At 40.0% G+C, this 12,068-nt stretch overlaps 2 protein-coding genes across 3 annotated transcripts in view; one reads left to right on the forward strand and one right to left on the reverse strand.

The window, feature by feature from the left end:
* The window catches only part of LOC146521521 (coxsackievirus and adenovirus receptor-like), a 209,033-nt gene that overhangs the window by 60,821 nt on the left and 136,144 nt on the right, over positions 1-12,068 (reverse strand). The gene's annotated exons all lie outside the window — the stretch shown is intronic.
* On the forward strand, positions 813-10,836 carry LOC146521526 (uncharacterized). Of its 2 annotated transcripts, XM_085155062.1 has the most exons (9): positions 838-1,243; positions 1,654-1,689; positions 3,001-3,261; positions 3,341-3,586; positions 3,671-3,862; positions 4,419-4,502; positions 7,163-7,246; positions 8,931-9,023; positions 10,606-10,832. In XM_085155062.1, the coding sequence occupies exons 1-9, from the start codon at positions 1,213-1,215 to the stop codon at positions 10,689-10,691; spliced, it is 1,113 nt and encodes a 370-aa protein (XP_085011188.1). In that variant the 5' UTR covers positions 838-1,212; the 3' UTR covers positions 10,692-10,832. The 2 variants fall into 2 exon arrangements, with proteins under 2 accessions (XP_085011187.1, XP_085011188.1); XM_085155061.1 differs by having other exon boundaries at positions 813-1,243; positions 3,341-3,862; positions 10,606-10,836.

Raw genomic sequence — 12,068 nt, forward strand, 5'->3', positions numbered from 1 at the left:
CGCTCATTCTAACCCAGGATACACGAAGACGTCAGAGGACGCTTGCTTTCTAAGTGCTCACGTTTAAAAGGCTTCATTTAACAACAAGCTGTTCCACATGTGTGCGGGTAGAGAAAGAAAATGGACTGAAAAGTTGTCGAATCGAAGAATGACATGAACTCACCTGATCACCGTCTTTGGCTTCCTGAGGTAAAACCGCCCCCCTTTGCATTCATGTGTGCGGACGACCGTCACACGGACGTCCACGAGGGAGAAAAGGAATAAAAGCAAAACACTGCGTTTAAATCCTCCCAGTCTCACAATCCTCGCTGGTTTCGATCAGGTGGCACTTTGAATGAAGCATGGCTGCAGCACAGCAGCGCATGTCCGACACTTTTCTTCCGCATCGCTTTTTTTCAAGTTAACTTTATTAACACACCGACACGTTCAACAAGTTAAATCCCAAATAGCATCCTGTAGTTTGCGTGTAACAGTGCACCAGCGAGTAAATAATAATAAATAAAGAGCAATAAAATAAACAAAAACAATAAAAGAATGTTTTATATAATATAATATATTAGAATAGAATAGAATAGCTCGATATTGTCACTGTTACAAGAACAATGAAAGCCAGTTTGGCATCTCTCCATGTGTGTAAAATACACAATAGCGTTAAGAATTTGCACAACAACACAGACAAATTTCCCTTTACACAAGAAAGATATAAAGATATATAAAGTCTACTCTCACAGCTGTCATTTTTGTGTTGTTTGTGTAGCAAAGCTGCATTTCTGTGCATGAGAAGTTAATCAAATAACTGAAAGTTTAAATTTTGTTATATGGTGCAAATCATCAAACAGGCCAGAATAACAGCTTACATAAATGTCCTACATTTTACACGTTGAGGTTGGTTCATTCAGGTCATGATAATTTCCTCAAAGACTAAGCGACAAACACTAAAACAAATTTTATGAAGGTTTAAAACTAATATTTTTTAGGTGCCCACAGCTTTGACATGTTTCATTCGTTCCCGTTCATCGCTTTAGTAAACTCTGTGATTCATATTTCAGCTTCAAACCTGAAACTTACAGGACTTTCCTTTTTTCTTTCTGTCTTTTTTTTTTTCGTAGAACTGCTTCAGAGAAACCACAGGGCCTCTAAACTGCGCTGCCGAGAGGAAGGAGGAGGGTTCAAGCGCTTCAGTGGAACAAGATCTCAGATCTGTGTGGCACGATGGGACGAACACGTCTTCTGTGGCCGCTCTGTAAGTACCACATGCTGCCTTTAAATCTTATTGCGTGACTTGAAGGTGTTCTGCTGACACTTAATACTCAATAACTGTGATGATGACCTCGAGATAAATGGGCAAGAGACGAGACTACAAAGAGGGAGATGAAACTTTTAGGATGGTGTAAGAAAGTTTAAGTAGAAGTGTGCACATCAGCTCTTTTTATCCAGCTGCTTTACATCTGTAACAGGAGGTTACAACATTTTACTTTTTTAACTTTTTTGCACATAAACCACGGCAGTTTTAAACGGTATCCTCACCTCCTCCTACACTGCACATCCTGTTTAAAGAAGTCGTTTTGAGTTCATCACTTGGAAATTAATTTGTGGTCACCGTTCTGCTGCTCCTATGAACTGATGTTGGTATCTGTTGTGCTTCGTTTTCAGCCCTGATGTCGCTGCTCTGCTGCACAACTAACCAAGGTGAGGGCACGACCTGCTTTATTACCAACTAACACTTTTTATAAAAAATAAAAGAGTAAAAACAACTTGGAACTGTGCTGAAAGTGACAAAAGTAGAGACAGAATAGAAACTGGTTAGTCTCAGATGTACCAGCTTTGATGCACGGTTGGTGAAGTGAAACTCTGTGTGGTAAAATTCAGTCAAACATTTAATAAAATGACGTGATTCAGTTTAATATTTGAATAAAAATCCTGCTGATTGTATTTTTAATGATATTATAAAAGCTCAGCCTTCTGGTTTCAAATAGTGTCAGCTAGTTACCAAGACGTGAGCAGAAGCAGCTCCTGACACGGAAGTCAATAAATTTCAGTGAACAAGCTCGTCTCAAATTTAAGGCATTATTAGTAATGAAGAGGGTGGATGTGATTAGTATCACGTTGTCTTCAGAGTGACCTCTAAATTACAGTTAAACTGATCAGATGTGTTTTTGACATCAAGACACAAATTCATGAATATCCAGTCACATACTTTTTCAGCTTCAACAGACAGGCTACTTAAAAATATGAAAAATCTGCTGTTACAGTTCGGGATCGTTTTTTCCTATCAAACATGTCCAAATTTTAAATCTTTTTTTTCTAATTTTGGTTGTGTATGATGTTATATTGTAATATGTGATAAAAAAAAAAGAAGCCCCCAAACGATTTTTAACACCTGCTTGAGGGGGAGGAAAGTTAGCATTGAGTGAGAGGCTTAAAGAGTTTGTTTTAAAGAGATGATGAACTGAGAGGCACATAGGACACGTATGTAAAACCCACAGTGTTTGGCCACATGAACATCTGCACAGGTGGTTAGTTCAGCATGTCAGCCATCATGATTCTGTCTAACAAACAGAACACAAGCGCTCACAGAAAACAGAAAAACGATACTAAGAAGAAAGTTTACTGAGTGCTGCTGTTCTGTTTGTTATTCTATTTTTCAGAACAACCAAATTTAGGATTTGGAGTTGAGTGCACTGTTACTGGCAGGTAGATATTGTTATATAGAACAATATCTACCTGCCAGTGCCTTTTAACATCTACTAGTATATCAGGGTGGAGATGAAATTCATCAGGGTGATTTGTGACAGGATAGCAGCACAATTGAAAAGGTTTTGATGGGGTTTATTTTAGCATCTGAACATTGAGGTGTTGCACTAGTAGCACTTGTGGATCCTCCATCTTTATAACAGAGATATGCTCTCAATGTGGAAATAAATAAATTATTGTTTATGATTTTTGATTTATATTTATATATTATATATTATGTATATTATATATTTATGATCCACTCAGCTCACGTAAGTGTGAGTCCCAGCAGCTCTCAGGTCTTTGAAGGAGATCCTGTCTCTCTGAGCTGTGAGGAGAACGACAGCTCTGCTGGATGGACTCTGAGGAGAAACACAAGCAAACAAACCAGAGCTGAGTGTGAGGAGTGGGGAGAAGCAGCTGGTTCGTCCTGTGACATCAGTGCTGTCCTCTCACTGGACAGTGGAGTTTACTGGTGTGAGTCCAGAGAGGGTCCCATCAGTAACATGGTTAACCTGACAGTCACTGGTAAGCTGAGTGTGTGGAGTTAGTGTTGATGAAGCTGTGTGTAAATGGATGAAATGCTGTAGTTTGTCTCTGTGTTGAGGTGGATCAGTGATCCTGCAGAGTCCTGTCCTCCCTGTGATGGAGGGAGATGACGTCACTCTGCTCTGTAAAACAAAGACCACTCCCTCCAACCTCCCAGCTGCTTTCTATAAAGATGGCTCCCTCATCAGCAATGGGTCTTCAGTTAACATGACCATCCAGCATGTTTCCAGGTCTGATGAAGGCCTCTACAAGTGTGACATCAGCGGTCATGGAGAGTCTCCATCCAGCTGGATCACTGTCACAGGTGAGGCTTCTGTTTCTTTTACAGATTTTAGACCAAAATTGACTCAAAGGGACCACAAAGATTTATTTTTCAAATTAATTCCAGGTTCTTCCACCTCTCCTCCTCCATCAGCTTCCACTGCCTCTTCCTCCTCCTCGTTTTCCTCTACTCCTCCTCCTCATGAGCGCTCCTCTCCTCCTTTCTCTGTGCTGGTTTCTATTCCCTTCATATTTGGGCTTCTGCTGCTGGTTGTACTGATTGTACTGGTGAGGCGACATGCCCGGAGGAAACCTGAAGGTGAGACACACATTCTGCTCACACTTAATGTGAACATGTTAAATAGTTTAAAGGGAAAGTTCACTTGATCTCCAAGTGTGACCAATTCACACGAATCTAAGTGGATAAGCAGCACTGGCGATTATAAGGTGAACTGTTCCTTTAAAAATGGTCACATGGTGCACAGGATGTGTTAATTTCACAGTTTTATATTTGTGAGTTGTTGAGCCATAGACCTTCACATTTTTAAGTAAAGTCTAAGCTACTTATAGTCAAACTGATTGAGATAATTTATGATAATCATCATATTTGAAATATATTCTCATATTTTAATATTTATAATTAGTTTGTGTTTTCAGACTTTATGGTCAAAGAGACTCGATGAGAGCAGAAGCTCTGCTGCCATCCAGCTATCTGACTGTAAAAAAAAATACATTTTTTTCAGCGTTCAGAAAGATTTTTGAAAGAGTTACTTTTTTATTTCAGCTTCATTAAAAACACAATGCCTTATAGATATTAACATGCCGAAGCAGCAGTAACCGTTGTGTTATCAGAGGGAAATCTTTGGTATTTGCAGAGAGAGATCCTGCAGCTGCTGCCTCCCACTCATCAGTGAAAAGAACAGCAGCAAACCACCGAAAGGAATCAAACGGCAAACGAGGTACGCAAAGTTTCCTGTTATATAATCTCAGAAGTCTTTGATGTTCCTCTGATGGTTCCACAACAGGGTGCTTGGGGTTTTTACAACATGTGTGTTGGCTCCAGGGTTTTAATAGTTTTGCAATTTTCATTAGTTTTTATTTTTATTTAGTTTTGACTTCAGATTTTCAATTTTATATCAGTTTTAATTAGTTTTTACCAATTGTTTGCTAGTTTAGTTTAGTTTTTATTTTTTTGAAAATCCTTAGTTTCAGTTTAGTTTTGATTAGTTTCAGTTATAGTTTTAGTTGTGTTTGCAATAATTAAGTGTAACAAAATCCCAGTTTCATCATATCAGTCATTCTGCTCATCCTTGGGTATGTTGCTATTCCAGCTACCATACTGCACCCTGGACAGGTCGCCTGTCTGTCGCAGGGCTAACACGCAGAGACAGACAACTCACATTCCCACCTATGGGTTCTTTAAATAAATAAATAAAGGCAGATGAACAACCATTGATACCAGGCAACTATAAAATGTATATCTTGGCCCCAATGAGACTATTAACTCTCGCAGCACCGGGTGTTCGTAATTTTGGTTCAAGTGAATTGATAAACTTTTTGAAGGTAATTGACTCACACAGTTGTGTAGATATCCCCGTCCTGTTGTCTCGGGATGCATCACGCTGCCTTGCCTGGGGTTAGCTTCTGTTTTCTGGGGATGAGGGTTGAGTGTGCTCCCTTACCTTCTCAAGGTAAGCTAGGTTAGCCTTCTTGTGTGAGCTTTTCAAGTGCACTTTAAGGTTTGTGGGATTTTTTTCCCTTTAGAAATGTCCCTCATAATTTGTCTGTTTCCACTACAAGACACTTGCTTTATCCAAAACACAGTCATATTCAAAGTAATCCCAAATTGGACTCTGGCTCCCGACTTTTCCTGACATGATTCTGCACGTGGACGGAGCAGCAACACAGACGACTCGACTAACGTGCTGCCACCTGCTGGCATAATGAGACACAGCAAGAAAAAAATCTGTAAACTAAACTTCATTTTCACCCTTGACTCTTGTATGACACGCACACATCAATGAAACTAAACACGTTTTTGCTATAAATTCAGTTAATTTTAGTTAGTTTTGTGAACACTCATTACAGTTTTAGTTAGTTTTCCTTTTTTTGTTTTTATTTTTTATTTCCGTTAACGAAAATGTTTTTTCACTTCTAGTTTTCGTTAATGATAATAACCTTGGTTGGCTCAAACACCCATGTTTGATTAGGTAGCATGTTAATACTGTCAGTACTTTCAAACCTTCACTTTACGACGAAATACCCACGTGTTTGAACTGCACATCAGCATGCTGAAGAAGAAGAAGAAGAAGGAGAAGAAGAAGCTCTGCTGCTGTCCAGTTTCAGTTTCTCACCCCTGGACTGAGACAAAGAAACACCTCATTTTTTTTTATTTCGGTTTTACTTCTCATGTTCTCACCATTAGCTCTTTTCTATATTTTACACACCATCCACCAAACGCTTGCAGTGATTTTCAGATTTCATAACTTTATATTTTTCACAAGCAGAAAACTTCATTAATCCCTAATAACATAATAAAATGTTCCGTTCACAATAGAACAAAGAAAACAATGTTTAAACTGAAATATGTACTTTTTAAAGAAAACAAAAGTCTTTTTACATTTGAATAAAGTTGGACAACAGTCTGTAAACATGCGGGAACTGAGGACTGGTGCTGGTGGACTTTTAGGAGAGGAGTGTGGTCTCGTTCTTGTCCCATAGAGGATTCCTGCTGCTCAAAGTTCTGCGAGAAGGACAATTCACCACTTGGACTCTTCTACTACAAATACACTGTCGTAATAGAAGCAGTTTGGCATTGTCTTGCTGAAATATGCAGAGCCTTTCCTGAAAAATACATCTGGACAGCTTGCTCCAAAACCTGCATACGTTTTTCACTGACTTTTGCCTTCCCACATGTGCAAGCTGCCGATTACATTCAAACAGCCCCACACGATCAGAGATACAGACTTTTCATCAGAGGTCTGATATGAAGCCCAATGCTCCCTCTCCTTCTTCAGAGACAGTACATTTTTGCAGCGCTCCTGAGCCCGTGCAGTGATTTCCATGAAAGAGTCGAGTTTGTGCTGTCTGAATGCTCAAAACAGTGACCTCAAGTAGCACTGAGGACCCCTGTGCACAGAGATTCCTTCAGATTCTCTGAATTTGTTGGTGATATTCTGCACTGTAGATGATAAGATGTCCAAAGGTTTTGGTCATTTTATGTGGAGAAACTTGTCATGTTGAGAAATTGCTTGACGGTTCGTTGACGCAGTTTGTTGCAGATCAGCGGTCTTCATTTCTGAGAAGCTCTTTTTATACCCACTCATGTTCCTGACCTCCTGCCAGTTAACCTGATTAGATGCAGCTTTTTCCTCCAGCTGTTTCTTTTTACTTTCCCAGCCTTTTGTTGACCCGTCCCAACCTTTTCATAAAACATTCAAATGACTCTTTTTCAACATTTCAAATGTTTTCTGTGTTTCGTTGTGAATAAAATAGGTGGTTAAGAGATTTCACACAGTGTCAACATGTTTCTGGATTTCGGCTGGATTAATATTCCAAATGCCGAAGCGTCAGCAGTACCAGTCATGTTGTTTATGGAAAGTCTGACTTTGTTTTGCAGAGCAAGATCCTGCACCAGATGCCACCTACTCCTTAGTGGAAAGAACAACAGCAAACAGCCAGTATGACTCAAATGTGACCAGAGGTATGAAACGTTTCCTGTTACACAGTCTCTAAACTCGTTGACGATCCTCTCACGTTTCCTCAGGATGTTTAAACGTGTGTTGGATGCACTGTGATGAAATCTACTTCAGACAGCGGTGATTCATTAAAGATCATGCACTGCAGAAATGTTGAAATGCTCTCTCTTTGTGATGTGCTGTCATCAAATGTTTAAGTGATTTATTTGCACTCCCCCAGGTTTTAATAACGTGTGGGGTCATTCGTAGCCAGGTTTTAGTTGTTCAGCTTTTCCTAAGCTGCTTCTTTGCTTGACACAGGCCAATAATTTGACCCGTCTGAAACACAGCAACATCATATCTTCTGACATGTTTAGAAAATGAGAACCTCCTCCGATGCTTTCCTCAGTTAAATAACCTGCTGCTAAAATAATAATAGTAATAATAACATTGTAATAACAAGCTTTTATTTCTCAGTCCTCCTTTAATAAAGCAGAAAGTGCTGCAGGAGGAAGTAGCTGTGTGCTCTCTACTAAAAAGAGCCTCAGACTAAAAATTAAAAAACCTCATTAAACAGAACAAAGTGAAGTTCGAGCCGTCCAGCATCCACAGCTGAATCCTTTGTTGGGAACTAAAGCTGGTTCCCTGTAATGATGCTAATAAACCACACTGTAACTCCAAAATGACAACACAGGCACGGCTTCTTCAAGACGGGCGCTTCGCTGCATTTATTGAACGCCGTGTAAACTACAAACATAAAACACAAAGGCTTTAAGCGCTTCAGTCTGTCAAAAGTAACACTCGTGCTTTAACAACAAAAATTACCTCGTGGCCGCCTGCCACTTCAGAGGTCCTAGAAGAATACCTTTACAGTCTTGTTCATTCTAAATTAACACATAAAATAATTAGAACACCATACATTACAAATTTTCACACTATTACAATACAGTTTTGGCAAATGACAAATACCTTGTACAGCTGGTAGACTAACCAGGCCTTTGCAGATAGCTCGCTGAACTGCTTAGCGTGATTATTAAACGTGGGCTCACAGCCTATACTATCACGCCCAAACCTCGCGATAATAGCGGTGTAACAAAACTTGTTCTTTGTGACAAGATAAACACACCTTTACAATATTGACCACAGAAATGTACAAGCAAGAACATTTTAACTGCTGGAACCATCTATTAAACGTCTTTTTACACAAGCCATTTCTGTGACACTTACACACATTAACACACTAAGCTCATCATGTCACCATCCTTTTTATTAAACACAGCCAAAGTTTGTCCATTGGACTCTCACAGAGAGCCAAACCCATTTTGTGTGTGATGTATCGACAAACCAAGTTAAACGTTATAATGATACGTTGCTAAATGGTAAACACGGTCAGATCAACGTGAAAAACAGAAGAAAACAAAAATGTTTAGTATTTTTCTTTGAAATTGGTTTTGCAAAATATTTTTAATGCATCATGTAAAAGTGAAACATGTTTCTGAGTGAGTTGGGGAGCTTTGTGGCCATTAAGCTTCCTGTTTTATTAACTAACACAGTCTGTAAACATGTGGGAACCTTAGCTGAGGTGTAAAAGCAGCTTTCGGTTAAACACCAGACATCCTGCTTGCAGGCCTAATTTATGAAAAGTCCAAATTTTTCTCACCCTCAAACAACAGTTGTGTATCAGTCGCATGGCTTTGTCTTGTCTTGCAGAGAGCGATCCCGCTGCAGTTTATTCTTTACTGTATGGAACAGCTGATGTCAGCTATGCACAGATCGCCATCAGGACAAACAGCAGTCACACAGGTACAGCTGCTCCTCTTTCATGCTCGCTCCACGAACTCCTCTGTAGGAAAGTTTAGCAAAAGTGCAGCAGCACACACTGTGAAAATCACCATGACAACAGGAGGGAGTTAATGCAAAGTAGCACCTCTGCGGTGTAGAAAGCACCGCGTGGTCAGTGTTGGGAAGGTTACTTTTAAAATGTATTCCATTACAGATTACAGAATACATGCCCCAAAATGTATTCTGTAACGTATTCCGTTACGTTACTCAATGAGAGTAACGTATTCTGAATACTTTGGATTACTTAATATATTATCATGCTGTTTACAACTACATGAATGTACTATTGCTGTGATTTATTACTGTTACTGAAGGTCCGCGGCTCCGAACCGTAGTAAAGGGACCTCTGACTAATACGGTGGGTTCTGTGTCGGCTCGTAGCCGAAAACTAGCTTTACTTTGTTGTCTGGGTCAACTTTGCTAGCGAGAGACAGAGAGAGGCGTTGAAAGACTGCTCCAACAGAACGTATTGTTTTTGGAGGAAAACACGAACACGGTGTACAGTCGAGTCTTAATAGCTTACTTACAACTGGGCTCGTCAGGCACTCTTCTTGGCTGCAGTGGTTATTATTATATTTACATGCTTCCAGCTCCCGTTTTTGCTCGATGACAGCTCGTACTTTTCCTTTTTCTCCCTCCCTCGCTCACAGACACATAACGGGTATGGCAGTCCATTCTCCCTGCAGCACGGACTACACTGCCCATGATGCTACATTCCTTAGAGCTATACCTGTAGCATTCTGCCTATTAGCTTAGCACAACAACAACAGGCGCTCTCTCACCCAGGAAACACGCAGAGAGAGAGCGTCACCCTGTAACCATGGCAACCGTAACGCTGCCGCCTGGAACAACAGAACGTAGCTGTCAAACAAACCCAAACAGTCCTGACCCGCCACAATATGAAACAGGGAAGTACCGCCGTGTAATCCATTTATTTCAACAAAGTAACTGTATTCTAAATACCACCTTTTTAAACGGTAACTGTAACGGAATACAGTTACTCATATTTTGTATTTTAAATACGTAACGGCGGTACATGTATTGCGTTACTCCCCAACACTGCGCGTGGTCACATGAATGTGGTTATTAGCTCTGGGAGGAGGATAAACTCTAATATTAGAAACATATGAAGAGGTTAAACACATGATACACACAGCTGTGGCAGAGAAATCCTGGTTTGTGTGATAGAGAAAGTACGCTCTGTAACTATAGTAAGAAAACATGTTGTATAAATGTGAAGGTGGTGTAAATAACTCTGAGATGTCAGGAGACGAGGAAATAAAAGATGAATTTGTCAGTTAGCAAAGTTATCACATCATTCATACACAAAAAGCCTGAATACAACTACAAATGCATGTTTATACATTTAAATATTGGTTATTATATTAGTGAGATTCAGGTGTTTATACAGTGTATAAGACAGATTTAGTTTTATTCTTTCACCTGTAGTGTTAAACTCCTCCTGCTCACATCAGTCAGTGGATATCTCCTCTGTGATAAACTGAGCCGATGCACTAAACCTGTAATCTGTGTTTGTGTTCAGACTTTCCAAAAGACTCAGCCGTCATCTACTCCTTGCTGAAGCCGACCCACACACCTTCACCACAGCTTAACCAGTCTGACCAGTGACGTCCAGCTCGCTGCCAAACACATCCCTGCACTCCTCTCTATATTATTTATTATTTATTTAATCCTGTGTGTGTTTACAGTCGTACAGGTGCACTGGACCAGTTTGAACGTAGAGCTCAGGATGAAGTGGAAATTGTCTTTAATAAAAGATTTTAAATACAAAGCAGTTGTCCGGTCACTGAACACACCTGTGCAACACCAGAGATTTAAAGAGGAGACTGATTTCTGCCCTGAAGCAGGTGGTGTCCGGGGAGGATGTAGCTAGGCACCGTCACATGTAGTTTATAGGATGACTTCAGACATCAAGAAGAAGAAGTGAGTGAAGGCAGAGGCAAGGATCACATGGTGGAAGTTGAAGAAGGAAGATTGTTTCTAAAATAATAATAACTTAGCATAGATTTATGAAAAATAGCTACTATACAGAAGTCAGTATTAACTTTTTATTATCTCTTGGAACATAAAAACTGAAAAAGCATCAAACATGCAGCATTTAAAAACTGTTACTGTTATAAAACTGTTATATTTTCCATCGTAATTTGAAGAGTATTTGCATTCATATATGAATTTATGTTTGATTAGTCAATCAAGGGAGGAAAAATAGTGTGGTAGTCACCACCATCACCTCACAGGAAGAAGGTTTGAATCCAGTCTTTCTGTGTGGAGTTGCATTTTCATGCCTCAAACTAGCTGGTAGCTGGACTTTTGGAGGAAGCCGGAGCTTTTTCCAAAAGTCCAATGACATACAGTTAGTAGGGTTAGATTAACTGGTGGTTCTAAATTGCCCATAAGAGTGAATGTGAGTGTGAAAGGTTGTCTTTTTGTGTTAGTCCTATGACTGACCTGTCCACCTCTGTGCCCCACCTCTCCCTCTATGACTGCAGGATAAGTGTCAAAATGTGTGCAGCCTGCAGAACACTGACTCTCCGTTCCTGTGCGCTCTCTTTTCTGATGATGTAGCTTTTTCTTTGCGGACTCTGTATTTACAGTTAAAGCTCAGAGTGGAAGCCACTGTGGGACAAACTGAAGCTCCTGTGCTGCCACCTAGTGGCTATATTTATACCACACTCTGATGCTAAAGTTTGCCTCTGACTCACACTTGCACATCTCAAGGTGAAGAGGAGACCTGAAGAGAGAGGAGTAAGGCAGCAGGTGTTTTAACCGAAGGACCCATCCTCACCTCAGAGCCTCCTTTCAAAGTAAAAAGTAAATTTAAATGTGACGTTTCGCACAGCTGCAACTGTCTGCTGTATTTAATCACGTCAGGTCTAACAGTGTTCATGAAAGTTACATGTTTACAGCCTTCACATAAAATTCGCAAAATGACACACAGTTAAACTGTTGTTCGTTCATTACTCTCAGACACACATGGCGAAACAG

This window comes from Neolamprologus multifasciatus, chromosome 3, assembly GCF_963576455.1.
Source record: "Neolamprologus multifasciatus chromosome 3, fNeoMul1.2, whole genome shotgun sequence".
Lineage (NCBI taxonomy): Eukaryota > Metazoa > Chordata > Actinopteri > Cichliformes > Cichlidae > Neolamprologus > Neolamprologus multifasciatus.